The sequence below is a fragment of the Neolamprologus brichardi genome, chromosome 22, assembly GCF_056152115.1.
Source record: "Neolamprologus brichardi isolate AB-2024 chromosome 22, ASM5615211v1, whole genome shotgun sequence".
NCBI classification, from domain to species: Eukaryota; Metazoa; Chordata; class Actinopteri; order Cichliformes; family Cichlidae; genus Neolamprologus; species Neolamprologus brichardi.
The window spans coordinates 9,710,999-9,738,471 of NC_142124.1; the positions used below are offsets into that span (position 1 = coordinate 9,710,999).

General features: G+C 42.4%; 1 protein-coding gene across 3 annotated transcripts in view; it reads right to left on the minus strand.

The window, feature by feature from the left end:
• Nucleotides 1-27,247, minus strand: part of hivep1 (HIVEP zinc finger 1) — a 67,928-nt gene extending 40,681 nt beyond the window's left edge. The window contains exons 1-2 of one of the 3 annotated variants that reach the window (XM_006794374.3): nt 27,147-27,247; nt 24,879-25,013 (exon numbers count right to left, since the gene is read on the minus strand). In XM_006794374.3, the coding sequence (XP_006794437.2) occupies nt 24,879-24,918 (40 nt within the window). In that variant the 5' untranslated portion in view covers nt 24,919-25,013; nt 27,147-27,247. Of the gene's footprint in view, nt 1-24,878; nt 25,014-26,018; nt 26,283-26,786; nt 26,837-27,146 lie in introns of those variants that run through there. The other 2 variants (XM_035909324.2, XM_006794373.3) reach the window with 2 other exon arrangements.
• Between the last annotated feature and the right edge of the window lie 226 nt (nt 27,248-27,473).

Sequence of the window (27,473 nt, forward strand, 5' to 3'; positions counted from 1 at the left end):
GTGCAAGCTCTCTACTCTCTTCCTCAAATGTTGCTGTCTACGTGCAAAAAGAAAGGTCCACAAAACAATTTTCAAACAATAGGAAGAGCATGTGTTATCAGCACTGATGATTTCAAGGCATTAAATGCTGTAATATATTTGGACCCTGTGACATTGTCCGGCAAAGGGTTACCAGGGCTCCACCCATGAGCCAGGCCCAGGAGAGGGGCTCATCAGGTAGCTCAGCAGGTCCAACTGGGCCCAGCTCAGCCCGCATGTGCAGCTACCAACCACTCAGAAAATACAAAACTATAATAAATCTAATTAGTTTTTACTGTTTATTTTACTTTCATTTTTCCACAGCAAATTTTGACTATGTATTGTTAACTGCCAACCTCTTCACTGGTAGTGTGTGACAGTAATAGACAAACATGATATTGTAATTTCCTGTAAGTTCCTGGCTTTCTGTTTTCGATTTGAGAAAGCAGACAGCAAGCACAAACTAGCATTTCGTGCACTACATGGAGAAGTACTACGAAAAATGACACAACTACCTGGTAACCACAATGGAGCATTAAACAACTAAAATGTTGAGTATTCAGCCGAATATTTCACTCAGGAGTTGGCACACAACAAAAACAAAGCAAAAGGTTGGTGAGGAACAGAGTCCAAATATATTTTAGAACTGCTCGATAACGGCTGCATGTGTACATAAACAGCAGTTTACTGACGATCTTGGTATCAAGCTAAAAAGTCAAAGCCATAATCCGCGTAGCTCTGAATCTGGGCTACTTTTAAAAAGCCAGCTAGTTCATCTGTGTTGTTAAGAGCAATTCTATGTATGAATCTAAAAGAAAGAAGAACAAACTACAAAAAAATGATGAAAACAAAAACAGTTTTAGAAGCTGTTTGAAGTTGGGGCCTTTCAAAGTTGCTCAGTGTGTGTAAATACCTACAGATAAGTTCTCACACCTTTTCTCTTGTACCAATCATGCATGGTAAGCTCCGCCCCCTCTCTGAAAGCGCGTATGCGTACACAGTAACGGTCAAATATCTGCACGCATGTCGTTAAAATATCGACCTGACCTTGCTGACCCTTGTGACTGTTTAGGGGGTTTCAATCTTTCACCATCGACCCGCTGCAGTCCACTGGGTCCGGACACCCAAGGACAGACCTCCTCCTTCACTTATCCTGCTCCCCTGATACTGACAGACCCTTTAGGGCACACAGCACTCACTTCCTCCCACGCCTCCTCCGCCTCCTGGCTCCGTCGATGTCGAACAAACACAAACCACACAGATGAAACAACATATTTCCTGCTGATGGCAAGTGGCCTGCACAAGCAGCACGGAAACAATCAAAACAAAGAGCAGAGTTTATGAATGAACAAGCAGCGCTCCGTGATACGAGGCAGGGCTCCTGTTTTTTTTTTTTAAGAGGCCCTACGGAGGGAACTTGTTTGCTGACATGCGAAGGGTCCAGCGATTCGTATAAAACGCCCACAGTCTGGAGTTGTACAGCTTTCAGCTCCATTATTCAGCATCCTGCTTTCTGCTGACTGTCTGCTGAGGCCTGTGCGCGTTTCTAAAGTAAGAGCAAACAGTCACAAGGATTCATGAGTAACTTTTAGACCTGCAGTGTGGCTCAGTGGTGAACCGGAGCAGGGTTAGGGATCATTTATAGCAAGCATTCAAAACTGCCAAGAAGCCAAAAACTTCAAGTTTGTCTGACTACAAACCTTTTGATTAAATTCAACATTTTGCCATTTTTTTTATTCATTCAGAGTTTTTCTATGCCTGCTCGTGTCGAGCAATGGCGACTATTTTGATAAACTAGTGCCGAGGTTGTTCTGGGAGAGCATAAAACAGGTAAACATGTCAAAGGTGGGCAATCATTAAGTCACTGTTTTGAAAAAAGCGCAGCTACAGGGTCACACTCACTGAATGTGTGTGTGAGTGTGATTATTCCTGCTGAAAGCATGCAAAGTGAGCACATTATGGAGCACTTTCTTGAAAATGGCTCAAAACAGTGAGTGAGTGAGTGATGTCACTTGTCACAGGAAACCAAAGGCAAACTAAATGAAATGCAACATGTCCAGCTAGCTTTCTAAAGATCAGTTTGAGTTTGTTTGCAGTGAACGCAGCACACCCTGCGCTTTGACATTCCCCACACTGACTGCCTGCACGATACTGCACTGCACAGCCCAAGATCAACATAGCAACGGACCAATCACATCACTGCAGTAGATCTTCTGGTAAAAGTTAGCTAATGTGAACCAACATGAGTAACCTAAATTTGGCTAACAGGAAACCTAACTTCATAATATATTTAATATATCATGTATATTAATAAAGAAAACTCCTGAAATTTGTTACAGAAGAAAGGTTCAGTTGCTATTTTGACCCTTATGAACAACACCAACATGCAAATATCTGATGAAGGGTGGCAGCAGATGTGGAATGCCATCGCTAATAATTAACTGAATTATATAACATTTGTTTAATTTTGTATGGAGACCACACCCTTTTTGGAAACAATTTTCCATCCAAGCTGACACATCTGGTTAAACAGTTCTTAAACAGTTGCTTAACTTGTAGGTAGCTTATCTGACATTTGACCTCCATAACAGATCTACAGGTCTATTGATGCTCTTCAGGTACAAGTAAAAGATATAAAGTCCTGTTCTGCTCTTTCCACTACAACTACCTTGAACAGGACACTGAACATATACCACATCCTCAGTGAAAGGTCCCATTATAGTTGTCTCATTGCATGCAAACAATGACGTCACCATTCACTGAGGGGAATGGGTACTCAGTGCAGTATTTGCCTGAACAATAGGTGTCACTACTTAAAATCCTACACATCGGCGCTGGAATAAGAGCAGAAGTCAAAACTGGAAGAAGAGAAATGTCTCCAGAAAGTTGCATCTTTTCAGGCATCTGTGTAATCTGGAAATCTTTGAGCTTCTGCAGTGATATTGTTGGAATTAAAATCCAACACGATCGTGCACTACTATTGAGAGATGCACGACCCGCTGAAATGGTGATTTAAGTATGTGTCACGCCATGTTTAGCATGTGGAGTGGTTCGGGGGGGGAGCAACAGTGAAGGGTGTATTTGGCTGTTTAAAGTGATGACATTTTGTAAAAGTTAAGACATTTTAGTCAGCCTTTTCTACCCTGCTTCAAAGACCAGTGTGAGCATTAACTTGTTTTAGGCTTAGAGTTAGACTTTTGTCCAAGTTAAGGTTCAGGACATAGAATTGTCAATGAATGTCCTCAAAAAGATATCCAGTGTATGCTTCCACCTCCGACTATTGGACAAAGTGTTCCATTATGTGGTACGGTACGGTGCACGGTACACAGTTCAACAAGTTGAAGAAGAAAAAAAAAAAGCTGCAACTTGCCTTTTTAGGGAATTCTGATGTCAGGTTCAGGCAAGTGATTGACACACAGTATTTCTAGAATTTGTTTTGAGTTTCCGGACACTCTGAATCCGTTTCATGCTCTTATTTTGTCTGCGTAGTCTTCACTTTGAGACACTGATGCTTTCTGGCTTATTGAAACGTTGGAGCGGAACCGATCCAGATCATTACGCACAGTCATCTCCACCGTAATGGCATCAAGAGCGCCGAAAGTCAAAGCTGACATTTGTGCTGTAGATTATTTCAAGATGCAGCAATAAAAATCTGAGTGTGGAATAAAGTTTTATCGCAACCGTGCAAGAAAATGTATTTAGCAGAGGCAGGGACATATAGACCAGAGGGGGTTGGGGGGGGATCCCGTGCATCCCCAACAGCAAATCTCACCCTGCACAGCTGAACGTTGACCTGCAAGGAAAGCAGGCTGATAACATTAGCCATGTGCAGCAAACTAAGGTGACATCATTGGGCAAAAAGTCACACAATCAAAAATGAGCGCTCAAATAGATATATTTCCATACAACAGGTAACAAATCAAGCAGTTAACCAACAGAAAAGAATTTTCCAGAAAAACTGGTCAGCACATCATATTCAAGTGCTTCTTGAATATGATGATTTTCTCATTTTTAAGTTTCTAATTTTGTAAAATTATCATGTTTGGTTTTGTTTCTTTGTTTTGTGACCATTTACTCAAAATGTATTGGTTTTAAGTAAAAGCAGACCCAGTTTCCGTTCCATTAAGCCGCTATTGTCTCTGCAGTGCTGCATCAACAAACAAACAAACAGTGGAAAAATCCTTCACTGCACACCACAAAGAGCTTGCTGCAATTTTCTCTAATCATTTCGAATTGCTTGTTGTGATGCAGCCTTCTTATGGGCGTCTTCACTCTCCACAGATCAAAAGTGTTCAGGCTGGGATGACAGAAAGCAGGCCGAGTGAGGCGAGGGGGTGGATAATCTGTAATAGAGCAGAGACATGCCGCGTGGAGGTTTTTCAGAAAGCGTACGGACATGTCAGGTGACAAGTTTTAACGTGCTGTGTAGAGCGAGGGGGGGGGGGGGGGGGGGGGGGGTGTCACTTCAGAGTTTGTCGCCTGCGAGCAAAGCAACGGCTTCTGCTCCCACGAGGCCCGTTTGTTAGTCATTCCCCTGCCCGATGCATGTGACTCCCGAGAAGCAGAAGCCCACAGCTGCGCTCTGATTGGCTGATGTGCCGCAGCGATGCTGATGATGGCAGACGACCCACGCAGCAGAGAAACAGCAAGTGTCAGTGTTGATAAATACAGCCCACGGCCTGACCTTAAGGAAACCGCACACTCAACCTCTGCCTTCTCACCCATCTGCCCACCTGTCGCTTCCTCCACCACAACATCTGCTTCGCACAGCAGCAGAGGGCCTGTCATTTCTAGTCAAGGACAAACTTAAATACAACGATGGAGCTCAAATTCTGCATGTGTGTAATCAGGGAGGAAAATGAATGTCCCAGATGAATGTAAAGACACTGGAATTGAATTAATTACGCGGTGAGGTATTATAGTGCTGCAGCAAACTGCTTCCATTAATACTAATAGCAGTCTAGCAGTGTTCATAAACATATAAAAGGCAAATGAGAGTCAGCAGCTCTCCAAGCAGCCTCATGAATCAATGCATGATCTGATAGCAGCCTGCCTGGAAAAATGATGACAAGGTGAGGAGCTTGATTTTAAGCTACGAGTCTGAATGGACCTGCGTGCCTGTCACCGTCAGGGCAGAAGGGGAAACGGCGCCTTTTCCCCACAGAATTAGCCATTGTTGTGCATCCAAACAAACTCTACCCGTTTCTCTGCAGAATCTCACCACTTCACTCTCAGGCAGGAAACTCTTTCCTACAAGAGCCGTTTCTTCTTTTCCCCACCAACCTCCCTCGACGACACATGGCTGACTTTGGTTTCTGCAAAATGGCCACAGTCCTCAGAGTAACGCCCTTCAACAGGCTGGATTTATGTAACCATAACGGTTCAAACACAGGAGGGATGGGATAAATTAACTTGCAAAGGATACCTCCTTCCTGGTGAATCTTTCCTCCACCTCCTTTTTTGCTGAGCTGAGCTAAGATTGAGACTTGTACACATGAGATCCTCATTATGTCTGACTAGTTAATGTCGTCCCTTAGATGTTAAGTAGCATAAAATTAAAAAAAAGCTCGGGGATGGAAGTTTCTATTTAAATGTCTAAATTTCTGAGCTAACAAGCTATCCTGGAGCCAGTTGCAAGTGAGGTAAGCAATTGCTAGTTATTATTTTTGTTATTATTTTTTTTTAATAACCAAATAAATATTCAAATTTTGCTGGTTAAGACCAGAAATACTAGTCTGCTGAACCCATATTTTCCAAGAAGTTATGGAGTCATTTCCCTCTAGCTAGGACTGCAGCGTTGGCGCAGGGCAGCACTCCTCTTTATAAAACCAGCAAGCTACAAACTAAGATGAATAGTCTAGTATTATTAGTATTTAGCAAATTAATGTTTACACGCGCAGCAAACACTTTCGTGATGACTTTAGAGGCTCAGTCACCTGGTTTCAGATCATAGTTATTAATGTGTTGGAATAGACAGGGCATTGGCTTTTCAATCACATTTCTGGGAATGAGGATGTTCGTAGCGAGCCTTCACAAACCAGTGGGTGATGTCACAGTGGTAATGTGCATCTTTATTTACAGTCTATGTTAAAATAAAAAAATAAAAAAGGCAGTTGTAATGTGAGTCAGTCTCCAAAATAATCCAACATTGTGTGCGCGCAGTGTTATACGTGCTGCAAAGTGCCACATTAAACCAGCTCTGATGATAGAAAAATGCATTTAAAAGCTCTAAAAAAAAAAAAAAGAAAAAAAAAAAAAAAAAAGAAAACACAACGATGATATTAAACCTCAAACATTGTGTTGCATTTTTACTTTTTTTTTTATCATTCTCTCCAATTTCTTCCCTTCCACTCAATTTACCATAAATGTTGCATTCCCAGTGCAAACATGTCTGAATCTGACTATTTCCTGCTGTGCTAAATCTGAGTAAGGACAACTTTGGAAAATGTTTCTCCCAGAACTGTCTGAAGTTTATGTGTGAAAACAGCTATAAGGAGGTGTTATTTTCGCTTCAGACTCTCGTTTTATCCTGATCTCGTCACACGTTACAGTCCTAATATTGTTTACTTACCCTGTTTTTTACCATTTGACGTGTTTTTTAGCAGTTTTCCCTGACCCCCTTCCCCTCCCCTCCTCATTCGTAGGAGGTTCCAGCAGTCGGACACAAGAACAGCACCTGCAGAGCGAGACTCATGCTGCTCTGTTTCCCTGGCAACCCCTACATTGGGCTTTGCTTGTGCAAACCATTAAGCAATGCCAGCTCTGCATACACACACACAGCTGCACACACACGCACACACACACTGAAGAGCGCCCCCACACAGCCACCCTTTTAAGGGTTTTCCGGCTGGCAGACTTCTTTTTTTAATTTGAGCAGTTTTTCCAAAGCTTTTATTTTTTTTTTCTTTTTACTTCAACTCCAGCAGCCTGACCTGCGTCACATTTTCCCCACACATCATAAAAACGGACCCCCTGGGAGGCAGCAGCCCCCGTCTAACAGAGGCAGGTTTTGTTGGGGCATTTCTCTGCAGATGACATACATCCTCAGAGTCTATAGGAGCTCTCCGCCTCCTCTCTGTGTCATGAGCATATCTCCAAAATAATGTGACACGCAGCCCCGGCACCGGTCCTTTTTCGCCAGCGCAAGGAGAATTTCTTCCACTATTCTGGGCCCCTGTGCTGACGTGAGCAGAGGCAAATCCTGCCGGCTCCCACCCTGTTTTTTCCCCTCATCATTCCCGCTCCGACGCCAACGCTCACCTTTCTGGGTTGCCAACATCAATGCTGCTCAACCAAGTTTCCAGGAAGTCGCTCAGCAGGCTGCAAGAGCTCACCTGTGGAGGTGGGAGGGTGCATGTAGGGGGGGGAGGGGGGGTGCACTCATGCACCAAGAAAGTCCGAGAAGGTCAGCATTCGTTAGCTCCAATTTAACTGAGCCCTTCACTAATGCTTCACTTTGAAAAGTTTAAGCCAAATAATTTGAGTGATTGGACAGAAGTTCCTGATACACACCCAAAATGGAGCCCATTACACACACACACACACACACACACACACACACACACACACACAGGTCAGCCGTCCTCAGGGGGCCCCTACGTAAATGCCAAAGTGGGTGGTGGCAGATCTGAGGATCTTAGCTGCAACAGGTAAAAGAAAAGACTTTGACAGGCAGCTAATAAATGACGCTTTGATCATTTTGTCTCGTGGGAGAATACACGTGTGCCTCCGCAGAGTAACACTCGCAGCGCAGATGAAAAGGTGCACGACTTAACAAATGAAGAAACACACATGCAAGACCTTTTCTGCACAGGGAGGCGGGCAGTGTTAGCTACAGTATTAGTCACCAACGTTTGGTAAACAGGCAGGAGTTTGACAGACATTCAAACTGAGAGTGTGCAGACGGCGAATGGGTTTAGCTGAGGTGGGAGGAAGAAAAGCTGAAGTAGGACTGAGAAGCAGAAAAAAATAAAATTAGCATACCGAAGCACAACCACGAAACTGTAACAGCACCCTTCAGAAATAGACCTGCAAGTTAAAGCTCACAATGAGGAGTTACACCACCATCCAGCTCTTCTTATCAAATTTGCACATTTCTTTACACTTATATGATTGAAAACTGAACAATTTTGAGTTTAGACCGCATCACCTGTGGCATTTTACATACATTTTATAGAAAAAAAAATTCAGCAGGCAAATCGATATTGAAAATAGGATTGACTGGGCTTAACTAGCTGTGATTGCAAGTTTAATAATTAAACAGCTCTATTACGATTCACAGATTTCTTCCATATTATGTCTGCTGTTCTATCAAGGAGGTGAATATCAGCTCATAACAAGAGATCTACAAGGCATAAAAGTGTTTTTGGGCACTGTGACATGTCAGAAAAAATTGAAAAATAATTACGTGGTAGCTGATAAATCCTGATTATTTCCTCAAATAACAGATGACTAATAGCTGATCCACAAAAGATCAAACTATGGGCACAAATTTTATTAAAACTCCATATTTCACGGTCTGAAAAACAAAGACATTTAATCTAATATGAAGTCAGGCATGAAACTGTTAGATCAAAAGTGACAATTAATCACAGCTCTCATTTATAGCATTTAATCCACACAAAATACAATGTGCAAATGTCAGTAATTTCCAGTAAAACAATGATGAAAATACTTAAATAAATGACGATAAATTCATGATTGTGGTTCTATTAAGCTCCATATTTTCTTTACAAGAGCAGCTTTTCAGGATTCACAGTGCAAAATGATCCTTATTTGTCTATTTGGGGCCTTGGAGCTTAAACAGCCCCTCTGTTTAAGCTCCTCCTCCTTTAAGGCAAAATACTTCTCATTGGTTGCCCCTCATAGACAGGGTTTAAAGGTGAATAGGGCTTCTGTGCCTGCAATGACCCCATTGGCCATATCCCCCTTGCTGAAATCATACAGGCTAAAGTAGAAACAACTGTCTAAAGCTGAGCTTTTGCCTCTCATGGATTATTTCTCCATTAGATGACCTCATCTGAAACTCTGGCCATGTTAAATATGAGCTTACACCATTGCAGCAGCATATTTATGACAGAAAATAAGGCAGACCATAAGAGGGCATCCTTAAATTTCCCAGCAAAGGCTTTTATGCCAAATCACATTAGCCTTTTGGGTGTTAAACATTAAACAATGCGTAACAGGTTAGAAGATAGTGATTTGAGTCTATCTATTAAATAAAATATGTCTTCTAAATTAGTTTTTCTTCTGAATTACTGTGTTGACATAAACCCCTGAAAAACATGCAAAACTAATTATAAAACAACAAATTACATAAACAAGTCCTAACAACTTAACTGACAAATTGGCTTCCTCAAAAAACAGATGTTACCAGGTGTTGAGGAGGTTTGCCACAGAGTAATTACCCCGAGGGAGAAACCGCCCTCCACTTAGCCCCTGGTGATTAAAACCACCGTGCCATCTGCGAGATTCATCTCACATTAAGAGTTCATAGCAAATGAAGAAAGGGCAAAAGTCTCTGGTCTCCAATAGTCATCACTTTCCATCATCAAAAATTCATTTTGCACAGCGTCTGAACTCTGAGCCTGTGTGTCTGCCATTAAAGCCCGCTCACTGTGAGGAGAGGCTAAAATATAAGCCTTTATTCCTTTGTTAAAAACAAGGAATAGACATTAACCCACATTTCGGGATGGCAAAGGGAGCAGCTGCCTTCCTCTTTTCACCATATTCAATTTCACACAATATATGGCCATAAAAATTCCTCCCCGGCGGGTTCCTCCCCGGCCCAGCTCTGCCAGTGTCAAAGTGAAACCTTCTCCAAGGTTGCCACAGAGTTAAACAGGCATCCCTGAACTAGTCGCAGCCTGTCTGTTGTAGTTACTGTTGCTAAAACCACGGTTTATTCCTGCCTCTGGGAGAGAAGTTCCCTTTGTGTGAAGCTCGCTGCACTCGCACACTGTAATTTGAAGGGACTGTACGGAAACACTGGTTTGGCTGCCTAAGCGTGACACAACATGTAAAAATCCATTTTCTCAGGCCGGGATGTTAACTCTTTCCCTGCAGCACTGCACCAGGTTCACGACCCTTACGCGGCAGGAGGTCATGCCCTTTACCACACGGTGATGTTTATCTGGCAGCATCTACTTTTAACTTCTGCCCACATTGTATTTTTACAAAAAACTATAACCCTGACACTAATAAAACTAAACTGAAATGAGCAAACCCGCTCTATTAAGTAACTGAAAATAAGGCGAAGTGAAAAGAAAACCTCTAATATCTCTGGTATTTCCCTCAAATGTGCAATCAGAGTGTTTCCCACCACCACCACCACAATACCACTTAGTATGAACACTAACTGAAACTTAAGGTGTCACCGAGACACACAGCTGGAAGAGGCCACTGTGCCATTTAAAGACATAAGAAAGACACGAACCCTGAATGAAAACGTGAGAGTTTCATAACAGCAAAGATGGCGCTTGACTCACCCCCTGCCACCCCAGCCAGCCAAGAGTCTAAATAGGACACTTTTAATTTTTGTTTTGCTCTGACGCTGACGACCATTTCAGACATGTGATGCCAGGCATATCTACCATAGACAGTATAACAGATGGACATAGCTTCCATGTCTAAAAAGTGAAGCCAATGCGGAAGTGCTTAAAATCTACACTCTTAATGGGAGGGGAGGGGATACCAGTGGTTGCACAACGACTTCTGGCACTAGGAAGTCTAAGGAAAAACAACCCTCACACTTAACCTCTGTAAACACTTCTCTGATGAGTTTTAGGGTTCAAGCCCTCATTTCAAGTCCTACCGAATAAAATATCATCTTCATTTTTTAAATTTTTGGTCATTATGTGTCAGAAAAGAGAATGATCTATGCTATGATAAGCTCATTGTGAGCACATTTGTAGTAGAAGTAAGAAAAAACATGCTTTTTAAACTTTAAGTGTTTGTGTTTTGCTTTCTAGATAGGAGCTTCTCAATAAATGCCCTGATTGGTTGCAAAGATGAAGCCAGATTCTCTTTTCTACAAAGAAAACAGAAGCTAGTCGGGCTAGCAACTTCAGACGTTCCCACTAGACATCAGTCTGTGTTCACATTGAGTCACCTGCACACTCATTGCTGTATTTGCCCTAAATCATGGCTGTCCCAGTATCCTCTCCTGCAGTCTGAAGTAACCAAGTGCATGCTCACAAATCCCCTACACTCAGTAGACAAGCGTAGTGACAAAAAAACCCTACATGCCAAACATTTAACCTACCCTTCATGCATCTTTCTCCTGATATCGCTGCAGTGATATTCAGAGCCCAGGATTCAACGCCAGAGTAATCACAGTTTGCTTTAAGGCCCAACATCGATCAGTCGAGATAAAGAAGGGCCAACACTCGAAATTCAACAACTCCCCTTATTATTATTATACACATCCAGCAAACACACCAATATCGTCATTCTTCTGCAGTTGTGTTTGTTCTTCTCTTAACTCTGTTTGGGGTTTCTGCCCACTGAGTCAAATGTGTGACCTTTTAGTATCTAAACACTCCACTAAAGAACTTCTAAGTTTAGAGTTTTCCACTCTTTGGACTTCCAGTTTCATAGGGAGGTATTCATGCAGAGTGAAGTCAACCTCATTTTTGAAAATATTTTTGATAAAAGCTGTTACAACATTGGATAATTCACATTTTAATTTTGAGTAGAAAGGCCACCACAGCACCGTAGGCTACTCTACGGGATCAGCAAATTTGATTTCAGGCATGAAATCAAAGTTTCTGTTGTAGTTTAACTACGCTTCTAAAGTCTAGTTATTGTCTACAAACAAGTGCCACAGACAAACAACCAGCCGTGCAGACTGCCTTTACAAAAATTAGAACCTCATTCTTTCACAGAAGAGCTTTCTGTTACAAACAAGTACAATAAAATACAATTTTATTTATATAGCACATTTAAAAAACCACAGGTATCCCAAAGTGCTTCACAGAACGAGTTAAGAGCAATAATTCCACCATCAACTATTACTGGTGTTATTGCAAAGTGTTTGGAACCACAGCAACTCCAGACCTCCTCTGTTATTAACATCAGGACAGAAAACTGTGCGCCAGGAGCTTCATGGCTTGGACAAGCAGCTCCTGCAGCTGTATTGTGTAGCTGGTTCAGTACTTTTGTGCTGCCATATGTATTATGAGAATAATATTTTATGGTTAAAATGTAGTTGAAAAAAAATTAATCTGAATTTCTTGGACATACTGACAATTGCTGAAATAACATCTTGTTTGTCTAGAAGCAGGTTTATATAACTATTTTAGCAACTCCTCCATTCTCTCGTATTTAAGGAATACGATTTTAGGAGCGCTCCCTGTTGTGCAACCAAATTTCTGTATTTCTGATTAGCAAGAAGTGGAATGGTTGGCAGAGATTGCCTCCAGCTTCACTCTGTTCAACAGCTCATTGTGTCTTAAGGCTGTGTGGTGCTGAGCAGGTGGTCTGTAGGGGTGTTTCTTTAAACCTTTAAAATGAAGCAAATCTATGAAGGTGTGAGAGAAAGCTTACTATAATGATCTGAGCTGCAAATGAAGCTCTTTATCACAATTTCACATTAAAATATAATTTAATACCAACTTATTTTTCCTCCTATTGGTATACAAGACACCATTTTTTAAGATTTTCCATCAGATTTATTTTTAATTTGAGTCTAAATGCAAAATGAAACTACTAGATAAGCCTAATGATTTACATTCAGTTGAAAATCTTCAAGAAACCCTGACCTTGGTGTGACTCTATGATTAAGGGAGATTGGGAAGGAAATGCATAGCAGGTCAAAGCCAAAGCACAAGGCCAGTGCAGAAAGCTGACAAAGAGGCATCGCAAAACACTCCCGAGGGTTAGAAGAAGGTCAGTTCTGCTAAAAAACAAAGGCGGCGAGACCAGAGAAGCTCGACTTTTGTTTCAGCTTTCAAGCAGCAAACAACTCTGTTCCTGTCGGCCTTGGGTCGGTTAGCGTGCCCACTGTGATTAAGGGAAGTAGCTGTCGTAGCCGATTCTGGACGTGGATGTTTAACCACAGTCAGTGCTGAGGTCAGAGAAGCGGTTGATCATTAACGGGAAACTGATGGCAGTTTGTTGCAAATTACTGCAGCAGTGAAAAGAGAAAAAACAAAAAAACAACACAAGACAAATCAAATCCAGAATTTGGCTTGTAAAGATAATTTTGCATCTGCTTAAAGAGTAATAAAGTCCCCATCCTCACACATTACACATTAATCAGCCAACAGGTTAAAGTAATAAGATGCAGAAGCTTTATTTATATCTGTGTCAGCACACTGAGGGATGGGAAACACCGTCTCCCTTTCCCTGCATCAGCTTCACAGGGTAAATATTTTCCACCTTGTTAAATGTACCTGCATTCACTGCGGTTGTTTACCATTAATCACACAGTGTGATGCCCGCTAAAGCTAAAACCAGGCCTGTAGGGCTTCGGTGTAAGGATCTTTTTTTTTGTATAAGATGAGGAATGCAGAGTCAGTTCAATAAACACTGAAGCTGCTAACAAGTCAGACTTGTCCAGGAACGGGAGTGAAAACCCAAGAAACCACACAGACGGATGATAAACACCACATGGAAGGTAGCATCTGGAAGATGGTCTTACAGGTACCAGGTGTGCTTCTTTATTTGGGACTACACAGCATTTTTAATCCCCTCTCCCTCATATTGAGACACGTTTTGATTGGCTCTAGTTTTCAAACACCAACACTGTAACATGAGCACACTTCTAAAGTCTGGCTTTTATTAAATGGTTGCAAAAGAAAGGGTCTCCTGCAGGTCAACACCTCACTGTCTAGTTCTACATGTGCTTCCCCCGAGAGGGGAAATTAGAAGACACCACAAACCACCACACAGATGTTTGTGGACTACGCTGAAAAATACCACAAACAAAAAGGATGTACAGCTACAAATACAGACTGGGAAACTTCTGGTGACTGGGTGAAACCGATGGAAAGTTACTCTCAGAAGGTTTTTCCTGTTTCTTTCATTTATTTGAATGCGACAGAAACCTGTGTCCAACAAAGACGATTATGAGGGCATCCCCACGGAAACACAAATGATCATCAGACAAAACAGCAGCTTTAAAGATTACAAAAAGAAGAATGCACAAGAGTAAGAAGACTATCGCAGAATGAAAACTTCAGCTTCCTTTTACGGTTAGATGTCTGTGAAGGTTCTCAGTCATCCAGGTCATTGTAGTCAAAGGAGCTTGCAAAGAAAAGCATCTGGACTTCTTTAAGTTGCTTGAAGACGTTTCACCTCTCATCCGAGAAGCTTCTCGGATGCAAGCTCCTTTGACTTTTACGGTTAGGTACCCCACATTTTTGCCCCTTCTTGATTTCTTTCTTTTTTCTTTTTTTTTTCTTTGCAAATTTCTCCCACTCGACTGTTTCCAAGTTTGAAAAAAATTATATTAGACAAAAATAAACCTCATAATCTCAATGTGATTTAAGTCGAGAGCATCCTGATGGGAAACATCTGCACCTGGTTTGGGAACAGCACCAAGCCGGACAGACGAGATCTGCAAAGAGTGGTGCACTCGGCCGAACGCATCATTCAATCAGAGCTCCCTGACCTGCTGTCCATCTACACCAAGCGGTGCAAGTCCAAAGCTAGGAAGATTATGATGGACCCCTCCCATCCCAACAATGGACCTCTCCCATCCCAACAATGGACTCTTCTCACTGTTGAGGTCTGGGAAGCGCTTCTGCTCCCTTAAGGCCAAAACAGAGAGAATGAGGAGGAGCTTCTTCCCCCAGGCTATTCGGGCCCTGAACCAGGTGTAGGACTGGACTCTCCCACACATCACATCACCACACGCACTCTGGTTTTTCTTCATGCACACTTCCTATAATTTATCATCTCTTTCTGCTATTTGCACTTCAGAAATCGGGAAAAGAGCAAATCCTTCCTATACTGCACTTCATAAACATTTATAACCACTTGAACTGAAACCAGCAATGGAATGCAAAAAAAGTGAAACATGAGAATTTCAGTAAAAAATTAAAATTGAACACACAGTGCAAATTAAATACAAAGAGTATTATTTTTATTGAGCCATGTGTCGCTGAACTCATCTTCAGGGTTTCCACCAGTGAACTGAAAGCGCATCAGCCCACTGAGCCTAAAATCAACCCGGGCAAGACCTTCAGCGTTGTGACGTGACTAAGAACATTTATAACTCCAAATGCAATGAAAGAAAATCTGAGGTGTTTCTGTTAGTAACTGTGAATTTCAAACTTTTTAAAAATTGCCCATAAATACTCTAAAGACAGACAGTGAACACAGCTCGGTGCACAATGTCAGAAAGATTTTTTTAAAAAAAAAAATAATTCTCAATCAGCAAGTTGAATTCAAGGCCACACTTTCCAGTGCAACTAGGTCAAACATCCTATTTTAGACGCACAACACAGCTGACATTCACAGCTGTCGCTCAGGTGAAGGTGTTTATTTTACCACCATTTAAAACAGTACTTTCACATGTAGACGGTCAACCTATTTCCCAGTATAGAGCACAGGATATCTCACCCACCTCCTTGAACTTTAAATATCAAGTTCAGGTACACTGTGCAACAAACGCCAAAGCAAACGAACATTTTTGTATTATGTTTTTTGTTATTTCTATACACTTGTTTTTTTGTGCTACACTTTCATATAGCATATATCTTTTAGAGAAAGGGATGCTATGTATAGATCACACTTTAGTCAGAGACCTAACTTTGTAATTGAACTGCTAAAATTCACAAACTATTTCTGTCTATTCACATTTCCTGGTTCCCACTCTGTACACAGTGTGAAACAACATAAAGGGTTTGAAGGCAACTGTGTTGTATAAATTTATAAAACAAAACCTCTGTCACATTTAATTAATTAATATCTTAAATGTCATTGATCATTTTATGACCTGAATCTAACTGATAAAGTTGTTTGTGCTGTTTTTTTTTTTAAAGCAACAAACTTAAAAGTTAAAACTTTTAAAAATAAAAGGCAGTTGTCTTGAAACATACGATGGAATGTCGAATGCAATAACTTAATGACCAACTAAGAATTTTATTGTGCTTTTAAATCTGAATATTATTAAAGTGAAGGCTCATAGGTGCACAATTAAACTAAAGTGTCCAGATTTAACTGAAGGTCTGAGGTTGGACTCGTAGCTCTGCTCGTTTAAGCCTCGCTGCCCCCGACTGTTTACATGAGTGCAAAAATATCATGAAGATGGTGCAGGATTTTCCTCATCGCTGTGACGCTGTTGAGGTTGTCGACCTCCCTCCTTGCTAATGTAGAGGATCAAAAGGACATTTGTGGCTGTGCTTCTTCACCAGGTCTGGAAAAAAAACAAAACAAAACAGACCACCAAGGGTGAAGTGGCCGACGCCTCAACGTAGTGCGAGACGGGCTGTATCTTACAGTTACGACATTTTTGTTGTTTTTATTTGTTTTTGTTTTTATCTGAAGCACCAGAAACCTCACACTGGATGCTACCAAGCTTGTCCTATTCAATCCTATAAGCTCTGATAGGCCAGTCAGTGTAGGTTGATGTTAAACATTTTAGTATTACATGCACTTTATTATAGATGTATGAACTCTTTTGGCTCAAATGATATTCTGAATTTTAATATTTCTCCTCACCAGCCATCGCTCAACTCTAAACACAAGCTTAAAGATGATACATGCTCATTTCTCGTTTGGACTAGCTTTGCATGACTCAAAGTTCAAAGTAATCCTTATTTGTCTTACATCAGGCCTTGCTGGAGCCTCTGAGGTAATATTTGTCTGAAACAAGCTGCTTTATCTACTCTCTCTTTAAATCTGTCTCCTGATTAGCTGCCCCACAGAAAAAAGAAAGCCTAAACATGGGGCTTCTGTGCTCACACCCAGAGCTGCCCAAGGTGACCATACTGGGGACATCTGCTTTCACCTACATCACACAGAGTCCAGAGAGAAGAAAACTTGAGTCTTTAGCGTCGTTTAAAGCCTGAGCTAAGGACTAACAGTGATTACTTATACACGACTTGATTAGCTGAAATTTTGGCCATGTTTAATATGAGTATTCCCACTGTGACAGCTGATATGCAACAGAAAGTATCACAGTTTGAAAACATCTATTTGAGCTGCGAACCACAGACCAATTTGAATGTGAAAATTGTGCACATGATACAAAAAAGTGAGTAAAGCTCCCAGCAGAAGTGCACGGGCATTACTTCCATTTAGTTTGTTAGCTTGTGGGCATGAATCCAGTATGCAAGTCGCTTTTAATCGCTGAGGATAAATTCACAGCGGATAAATTGAGGTTGATGCACTTGTACTGTTTACGTTAACAAAACTAAGCACACCAACTGTTATTTGTATTGCTGCTTGCGTTTCTGTGTGTGTGTGTGTGTTCCTCTGAAGGGGAAACCACTGCAGCAGAGCTAAGAGAGCAGCTGTTTGACAAAAGTAAACAAAGACTCAGAGGAGGGAGGACAGGAGTTCCTAACTTCCTGCACTGTTACCCACAACCTGCGTCACGAGATCATTCCTGACTGCGCACACAAACACATGATCTATATACTGAAGGGAGCCTGATGCAACCCTGGCAGTAAAGAAAATTAAAAAGTTAATATTTAGTTTGAAAGTTCAGCTTCTTTAATCAATCTTAAAGCCTTCCCATGAGGGTAAATGATTCACTGCTCACCTGGGACCAGGGTTTTCCTTCTTTGTGTCTCACAGGAGGAAAAATGCTCTGTGTGCGATGGTTTGTTATGACTGAGACAAAAATACAGCCGGCGAACGCTCTCCCAGAGCAGCCCACAGATTCAACAGAAACAAAACAAACTCACAGTTCCTTCCTCTCGGCCGTTTGTTTGGATCTGCGTGTTTCTTATTCAGTCCCACAGTTAAACACCATCAGTCACTCCAGGTCCTCCAAGTGCTTCTGGAAGTATTTATTCATCTTAAACTGAACACCCTGTTCTTATAGATTTTTCTCTTTCTACAAAAAAATAATAATAATAGTAATTTATAGAAATTAAACATCAGTTGGTTGTTATTTTTATCCAGTTTAATGCTGAAAGTCCAGTCTGACACCAGCGTTGAACTCCCGGCAACAGCAACAACAAAAAAAAAATCCTAGTAACAATGGGCCAATAGAAATCATGATTAACTGACATTTTATGTCGTTTAAAGTTTAAAATAGATTGTGGTAGCCAGAGACTGCATATAAAAGTAGGATGTAGCCACTGTGGCATCACTCATTGGTGTCTGGACTGAAAGTTAGCATGCTGGGGTTTTTTTGAGCGGTCATGTGGTCATGTCACACAAGAGGGTAGACCACTAAGTTAGATGGTTGTTGCTTCCTGCTCGGAAAAATTAAGCCAATGTGGAAATCCCTTAAATCTGCATTCTGTCTGAAAGGCACCAGATGGCAATAGCTGTGGTTGCAAAAAGACTTCAGGTCCTATAAAAGGCCTCTGAAAAAAATAAAATGTCTCTTTCTTGAACTCTGGAAACACTTTGCTGCTGAGTTTGCAGGCTTAGTCACTGATTTGGGGTCATACTGAATAACCCATTTTATTCAGTATTCAGTTTTATTTTTTTAAGGAGCATTAGCCGTTAAATTTTCCACTCGCTCATTGGCTGACGACTTGTCAGTCACAGGTTGTCAGCCAAAAAGCAAGCAGTTTCCAACCCAGACCCACCCCTCATTTTCACGTCCCGTTTCGTACAATCAAGATGGCCACAGCAGAAACCTTCAACTCAAAGGGGTCATAACAGAAATTCAGAAACCAGCGGGGGACATCATGGTAGTTGCAACCATACTGTCTCTGAGTTATTGCTCGCTAGCTTGAACATCTATGCATGGGCATGGCACAGACATAGATACCTGCTGATTCACGCCAAGTAACAAACCAATAAAATATTTAACTTTCAGTCGCAAAACGCTAAAGCACGGACTTCTTGGATGTCTGTACCACACAGCGAGCCGTATTATTAGTCAGATATTTTCACTGAAAGCACTACAAAAGGCACAAACACAGTCAAAAAGTCCAGCTCTGTGACTCCAATAAGCAAGGGTGAGGGCAAGAAAAACTCTAAGAGGGCATTACGTGTTAATACCCGGTTGTTTTTTGTACGTTTGCTGTAAACAAATTTGACATTTTAAAACAGAAGTCAGTGGGAAAAAGCTCATTTTTGTAGCAAGCCTCAAGTGGCCACTAGAGAAACTGCGACTTTGAAGATTTGGACATTTGTGGGTTGAAAAGATGAGTTGACAGACAATTTAAAATGAAAAAACATCATCTTTTTTCGACTGGTGGGTAATTCTCACTCACAGAAAAACATCACTGATACATGGCTATAACTACCTCCGCCAAGAAGGTTGTGTGTGCGGGTGGGTTGCTTGCTTGGCTGGATTACTCAAAAAGTTATGGATGGATTTAACCAGAGATTGAAGTTAATTACTTTTAAGTTGGGCCAGTCTACCAGGATCTTGATGTGGACTCATCTCCACTGTGAGAAAAGGCTATATTGGACATTTGCCATCATAACACCACTTCATAACTTCAACAAATTGGCACAAACTAATCTGGATTCATGCACAGCTGGGGGCACATTTTCAGCCTTGGAGGAGGAATGCTGTTCTCAGGTGTGCTTGTTTCTTTTTCAAATAAATCCTCATGCTTTGGTCTTTTTAGATTTTAACCTTAAGATAACACGCAAAGGAATGCAACAGATATGATTAATGGTTTCCACTTTTAGATCACTTCTACCTCCGTGGTGCTTAAAGTAGTTTACATTTCTCAGTTATTCTCACACACAGAGAGCAGACCTGGGAGTCAGTTTGGGTTTTTGCACAAGGACGTTTTGACATGTGGAAGAGGCGGGGACAAAACCACCATTAAACTGAGGTTAGTCGCAAGCACGTAGTACCACTTGAGCCTTAGCCTTAAAAAAAATTAAAAAAAAAACTAAAAACACCTCCTGTCTGAAGTATATAAATTAATGAAGCTTAAAACTCATCTTCGCTTTTCTTTTTCCACTAAAAGCTTCACCACGGGGCTCACACTTCTGTAAAATATGGCTTAAAACAATAAAAACTAACTTTAAGAAAACAGAAATAATGTAACCAAGACTCTGAAAACATTCGTTCCTCGTTTCCTAACAGTATAATGTTTGTCAAGTCAGATTTTAGTTGACTGGAGGGAAAATTTTTTACTGTGCTTCTTTTTATATCCCAGGCAGATGCTGCCAAGCCTGTAAGGCAGAGAGGACCTGAGAAAAGAATTAAACAGCACCTCCTTGCTTGATGAATTACTGCAGTGTTAATATGCAAAGGAAATTCTGTGTTAAAGGCAGCAGGGTGTTTTTTTAAAACTTGGGCATTGAGCATCATCATGTGACAGCTTCAGGGCAGTCTGAAGAGGCTTCCAGAAAAGAAATTCTCCACAGCAGTGTTTAAGCATGTGATTGCACGCCATGCAATTAGCACTTCCTGTCTGATAAAGAAAACCCCTTGAGAGCAGAGCCCTGAGGAGAGGTGATGAACTGGGTCAAAAGGCACGAGGAGACGCCAACAAGTCATCAAGTGATGAGGAAGTGAAGTGGGTACTCCCCACAAGATGTTCAGAAATGTCACCAGAACGGAGGATGGAAATAAGTCAGCACTTAGCTGACACTGTACTGCATTTAAAAGATGAGAAACACAGAGAGACTTTTACTTTAAACTGAGTAAAGAGTTGCATTTAAACTGTAAGGTTTGATTTTACCACCACAACAGAACATCTGACCAAAAATAAAGAGCCAAATCGTAAATTTTCAACACACTTTTATGTAAAAATCCTCCCACAGTGCAGTTGTTTCTACACTCGCGTCCACATTAAAATGTCAAAACAGTTAATTCTCCTCCTACTGAACAACAATACGCCGAGCAGCCACAGAAACCCACCGAACAACTAACATTTCCATTTAAGTAAAAACCTTTTAGCCTTTTCTAATGTACAGTTTATTAGAGCAGACTGACATAAAACAACGTCTCGGGCTATAGTTTTCATTCAGAAATTACACATAGACTTCACGTAGGCAGGCTCAGACCAGCACCGTATGTGATTAATTTATGAGCTTTAAGGCCTCTCTGACCACCACCTACAGCAGGTGGAGAGGCTGGTTCAGAGCGCTGCTACGCCGAGCTAACCAAAGCTGACAGAGCAGAACAGGGACTCCTGTCTCCACCTGCAGCCCAAGACTGTGCAGTTGGGGCTCAGACTGAAATATTTGCAGAGGAAAACTTATGTTTCTTACAACACATGCACAAAACACCAACAACTATCTGCTATAAGGACAATTCAAATCTGTGGAAACTCCTCCTAGTTTACTAGCAAACAATGAAAAGCTGCACCACTGCCAAATGTTATCTCTGTAATATCACAGCCACAACTTCACATTTCATACATTTGCTTACAAAAAAAAAAAAGCAAATTGAACTTTGGGAATCAACTAAAGTGGGCTGAATACATCAAACAAACCTACAAACAGTCAAAATGATCAGAGAACCTAAAAGAAAATATAAAAAATATGCTCACAAAGCTGGACAGTAATGACAAAACGAACATCAGCATTTGTACTGGATAAATGCTGAAAAATGAAGAGCTGATAAAACACACAGACACAAATCAATTAAAAACATCAATATCAGCATCAGCTGTGAGCCAGCTTCTTTAAAAGCACCTGTATCGGCTCAGATTTCCACAATCAGTTCATCTTTCACACAAAGAACCACAAATCAACTTTAACAAGGCAAGAAAAAAAAAGTTCAAACACAGAAAATGGCTTGAGGGAGACATCACCCAGACAAACAGAATAAATGTGCAGGCTACCCTCACACTGCTGCTCCGATCTGATTTTCTCTCCTTTGTTTTTAAAAACATTCCTGAGCTGACACAATAATAGAGCATCACAGGCAAAACCAGCGTTCACGGTTTCATTTGTAAGCTGATTCAGATTAAAGAGGATAAACAGAGTCAACTTAAACTTACGAGCTTCTCCCATATAGAGCTGCGTGTGGATGAGGAGCTGGAGCCGGGAGCGGTTTCACTGTGACACAAATGGCTTTACTGAAACCAAAATTTCATGAAGTGAAAGGTCACAAGACTCGTGGCAAAACACTCAGGTGAGCGATGGAAAGGTCACGTGTTCTGTATACAACTAATATAAGAAGCACATATGAAAGCGACCCTAATAAGAAGTGAAAAATATCAGATTCGGTGTGGTTTGTGGTGTTCAAATAGTCATGATAGAACAGATCTGCGTCATACGTGTGCAAAAAAAATCAGGTTCAGTTCACCTTCTGCTTCAAGGACAACTTCAAGAAGCCAAAACACAACTATGAAGACACATTTTACTCCTTAAAATAAAAAATAAAAACAATTCTGGCCGTTCAAGATCTTCTAAGCACACCCTTGAAATAAAGATCAGCTGCGCTCATCAAATTTCTGCTAATCATCCTCTGAAACTCTGAAATTCAAATTCCACAAACACTGCAGCAGCTGCAGCACCGCCGTCTGCACCAACACCATTTAAACAGACTCGAGCATCGTTCGACCGCCATTTCTATCGTCCTCTGTCGGGCAAAGTAATGAACTGTTGTAAAGCTCAATTATTTATGTGGTTTGTCCAAAGAGGCTTCACGAGGAGCAAAAAAACAAAACACACACACAGAGGAAGTGTTTATAAGATAAACAGAGGGACTCTGGCTGGCTGCTTGTGGACAAATCTGTGAGGATTGACTGCTGGGGAATGGCAGTGATGCACATTTTCACACCCAGCATGTAACGCTGCACATTTGTCGATCTGTGAACTGCAAACGTCTGTTGACACACAAATCTGTCAATTCTCGACATAACAAGGAATCCTTCAAGCCAATTGGTGCTCCGCGGGAGGATGCTTTGACTTAAGCATGCCTCCATCAGGCCTTTAATCTTCAACTTTGTTAAATGTATGTATTCAAGTAAATATCTGCACATTCACAAGCGCCAAAAACCGCCTGTAACGCACCGTTGTGTAAGAGGTGACAGGCCCTGGAGGACATGAGAGCCACTGAGGGAGATTAAAAGCAAAACACTGGCTCGCTTTATGTTAATACTGCGCTTTGAAAGGCAAACAAAAGCCACAATTCTCTGTTTACATTAATGAACTCGCAAAAATGTATCACATCACAATTTAAAATAAAAAAATGAAAATGGGGATACAAGTTTTACATGAAGCGTTTGGTGGCAGGGAGCACCGGGGTGTCTCAGGTGAACCGATAACCGACCGGCGATAAAGTAAGCCTCTCTGTTTGTCTCGCTGCAGTGACCAGAGGGAGGGCACTCCAATAAAGCAGCCACTACTGAAAAGTCGTGTATCATCTACTTTAAACTGTTAATATGAAGTAAAGCAAGGTGGAGGAGAGAGGAAAGAAAAAGGCCTGATGAGGGTAACCGGGATAGTCAGAAACACAATCATCATATCACTGGAACATAAAGATAACCATACAATATTTTAAAATTCTATTATATTTATTATTAGATTAGTCCCTTTTCTTTTTTTACTTTTAATGTAATTTACAAAAATACACAAAATTAAAATTAAAGATGAATTTTACTGACGGCATTATTTATTATTTAAGTCTATATCCTACTGCAGAATTTTCATCTTTGAGTAATAAGAACTAATACTCTGAGATCTCCAACCACCACAGGGCGGAGCCTACGAGATTAGCTTTGTGGCGGTTTCCATGAACGAATCAAACCTGTGTGTTTATTTTTACTACCAAGTTTCCTCAACCTAACCAAGTAGTTTTGTGGCCTCAGCTAAACCAGAGTGTGACTGAAAACTCAAAAAAAAAAAAAATTGCGTAACATCTGAAAATAATAATTTTAATATTTGCTTTCGGTTTCACACGGGACACAATGCCCAGTCTCACGCAGGAGGAAGTTCTGCTTTTGAGCCTTTTATCCACCAAAGCCTCGTCTTCAGAAGTGCTCTAAAGGGTTTAACGTCCCCTCGCGTCCATTGCCAAGTTGCAAAGTTGAGATCAAAGCAACACAATTGTTCAGCTGCACTGATGGCTGCAGAGCAACATTACTAAGAAAATCAGGAGATCGGTGTAAAGGCAAACTGCTGGCCTGTGCACGCTGTGAGTGCAGGTATATGTGCCACGTGTGCACTGGTAAACTACACAGGTTATTTTGTTTGTCTAGAAACACAGAGCACAAAACCAGCATCAGGGTTACTTTTCCGGTACACGAGCTGTCAGCAGGCCAACTTTGCAGAAAATCTCAAATTTTAGGCTGCAAATGAGCACAAAGACTGTAAATTAAACTCTCACAAGGCGACCGCATTAGCCCGAAAAACAGCAACTAAGCGCACTGACGTCTGTACGCAGCATGAAGACGATAACAGCAAATGGAGGAACCAAAACTAATTCACCATCTCATGAAAAAAAAAATTCCTGGAGGAGTTCAAGGAGAAACAGCACAACTTAACCCAAACACTGGAGAGCTATTCCAACACTACACTCAGTTCTCAGATAAGCATAAATAATGTTATCACAGCAACAACCAGCAAGGCTGTAGTTCCTCTTATTCAGCTCATGCCTTGCTCCTCTCTTCATCTTCTTCTTCTACGCCTGACATTTCAGGAAATAAAGATGCTATTTTCAATCGAATCACACATCTTGAAGGAAGAAATACAACCAGATGGCGAGTCAACAGAGCACTTCCCCTTAAAAAATTCCATCCAAACCAACGCGTCTTATAGCCGAAAGTATCTCAGAAAACCTCGAAGCAGGATGGTTGCTAGCTCACCTTTTAAATTCTTGGGGTTGTTCTGCTTGGTGCGCGGCATCTTTCCGCCTCAGTTCACAGGTGCATCTTGAGGGGTGGGGGGGGGAGTGGCTGTTAACCTTGAGGTGAGTCGACTCCTGAGCAGTCTTGGCACATCTAGAGGGGAATAAACAAACACACACATATACTGTGAATACATCAAGTCTGCAGAGGCCAAACATGAGCTCCACAGATCAATGAGGCACTGTGCAGCCTCTCCTGCTCCCACTTGGCAGCTGTCTGGGAGTCCAGGACAGAGCGGCTGATTGAGCGTGCTCCTCAAACAGGTGCCCGGGTCGGAGTTTTTCCCCCATTTCAGGGCCGCCTTGAAACTACGTGCAGTGCTGCGCGGCGAGGCTCGGCCTGCTCTCTGCCGTCAGAGGGGAGGAGGTGTGAAGACATTCTGTCGATATCAACATAACCCTGCAGCGGCTGCTATCTGCCGCTCTGATCTCGAGGCTGACACAGAAATGATAGAGTTACTGCTCATCACTTTAACGAACGTCAGCGTGGATCTCAAATCATGCAAACTATACAACCCCCCCCCCCTGAGCATCAGGCAAAGAAGTGCCAGAGATCTTTCTGTCAAAGTTCAGTCTTGCAGGTCTGCACCCTCCATCGATTGTTTTCGCACTGATATCAATCGATGACCTTTCCCTATATGGAAGATTAGAAGCTTATTATGGCTGCAATGCAAATTCCGGCTGACAGAAAAAGGTGGGTGTTCAAGTTAAATGTTACCTACATGTCAAACCCACGGAGCTACCTGACATGCACAAGCAACCGCAGAGCAAACGCTCCCCCTCTGCGCAGACAGGAAATCACTAAAAATCATGAATAAAACCTCTCATTTAATGGCACCATTAGCCTTCCTTTGCCCTTGCATCATCTCCACCACCGTGTCCCCAAAACACCCCCCTTACCCCTGCAGGAGACGTGCACGTTGCAGTGAGCAGCAGTGCTTCAGGAATCAAGTCTTTTGTTTCTCCCCCCCTCCTCTCTTCCTCACCAATGTTACATAACACTTACTACAACTGGATGATGATGATGATGGTGATATTTTGTCTCCATACAGTTGGTACATGTGGCGCTAGAGCAATGACATCATCTCACGGTACTCACACTCGCTGCAGCAGGTCGCACAAAAACACATGCAAGCTCGGCTTCAGCAGACGCATGAAGAGGGGCTCCTCGCCGGGTGGTGTTTGAGCGCAGGGGTCGACGGCGCGGACGAGCTAGAGGAGCAGGAGGAGAGAGACGTTTCGTCTGTCTGTCAGTCCGTCTGCCAGCCAGCCTGACTGCTTGCCTGTGTGTTTGTGCGCGCACAGATATGCGAGGAAACACCCCGATACTAACACGAGAGAGAGAGAGAACGAGAGCGAGGGAGAACAACATACAATGCTGCTTCCCGTTCAGGTGACCAAAGAGTGATGATTTCACACCTGAGGGGCGAAATGCAAAAGCAGCCCCCACTGGCTCTGAGTGCGTTAATCACAAGACTGAGAAATATTAAGCATTAGATGCAGAGCGGGCTGCAGGAGCATGTGTGCTCCGGGTTCATGCAGTGCAGTCATTGGATTCACCAGAGCTAAAAAGAAAAAAAAGGGCATTACTGGCATTTAACTGTGTGCAATGAAGTCAGCAAAAACAATGCGTGGGAATAGCGTATTTTGCGCCTGTTGCAACACGTGAACGCCCTGTGAGGGAGGGAGGAGCCAGGGAAAACCCCTCGCTTGTCGCTGCAACAGCGCTCGAATGGGACGCTTCCCTTTATCCAACAAAATGCAGTCAGATTCCAGTTCAGCCACACACACAAATACACACGTTTGTCACGGCAACAGCGGACACACAAACACACTGAGGAGCAGCAGGTGTAGCTGCTTGGCTTACCTCCAAGTGCAACAGCGGGCACTGCGCAGAGAGGCGACCCCGGCAAGCGCAAGTTTTTTTTTTTCTTTTTTTCTGTGCTGCAGGGTCCAAAAACAACACTGCGCAAAAAACAAATAATAAAATAAATGCACAAACAGACTCACACCTCTCCTCTCTCAGTAACAGACCCCCCTTCCTCCTCCTCCACCTCCTTCTCCCCCCACTTAAAGTTAGCGACGGGCTAAAACCGGGCAACACACACACACACAGCTATAAAAGCATGTCGGACTGTCTCCGGCTGCAGCAGCCGCGCTCGACCTTTAGCAGCCGCAAACGCGCGCGGGGGAGCAAAGAGAGCGCGCGGGACGCGGTGATACTCACAGGTGCGGGTTTGGCTCGTGTCAGGGCCGCAGCACACCTTTTAGAGTAAGAAGGGGATCCGCTGTTTTTTCTCCCTTCACCTTCTCTCTCACTTTCTATTGCAGGAAACAGACAGGCCTACTGACGTCAGCGGGGGTCCCGTCTCCGCCTCCCAGCCACGAGGGGTGTCCTCCCAGGCCAGCGGGGGGCTCCCGACGGCCGCCACGTTAGCGCAGGCCCCGACGCCTCCTCGTCGATGCCCCTTCAGTGAGCCGCACCTCCTCCTCTTCCTTCATGTGCTCGCTCCCTCCACGTCTGCAGGTGAGGCGCCGCATTCCGCGTCGCTTG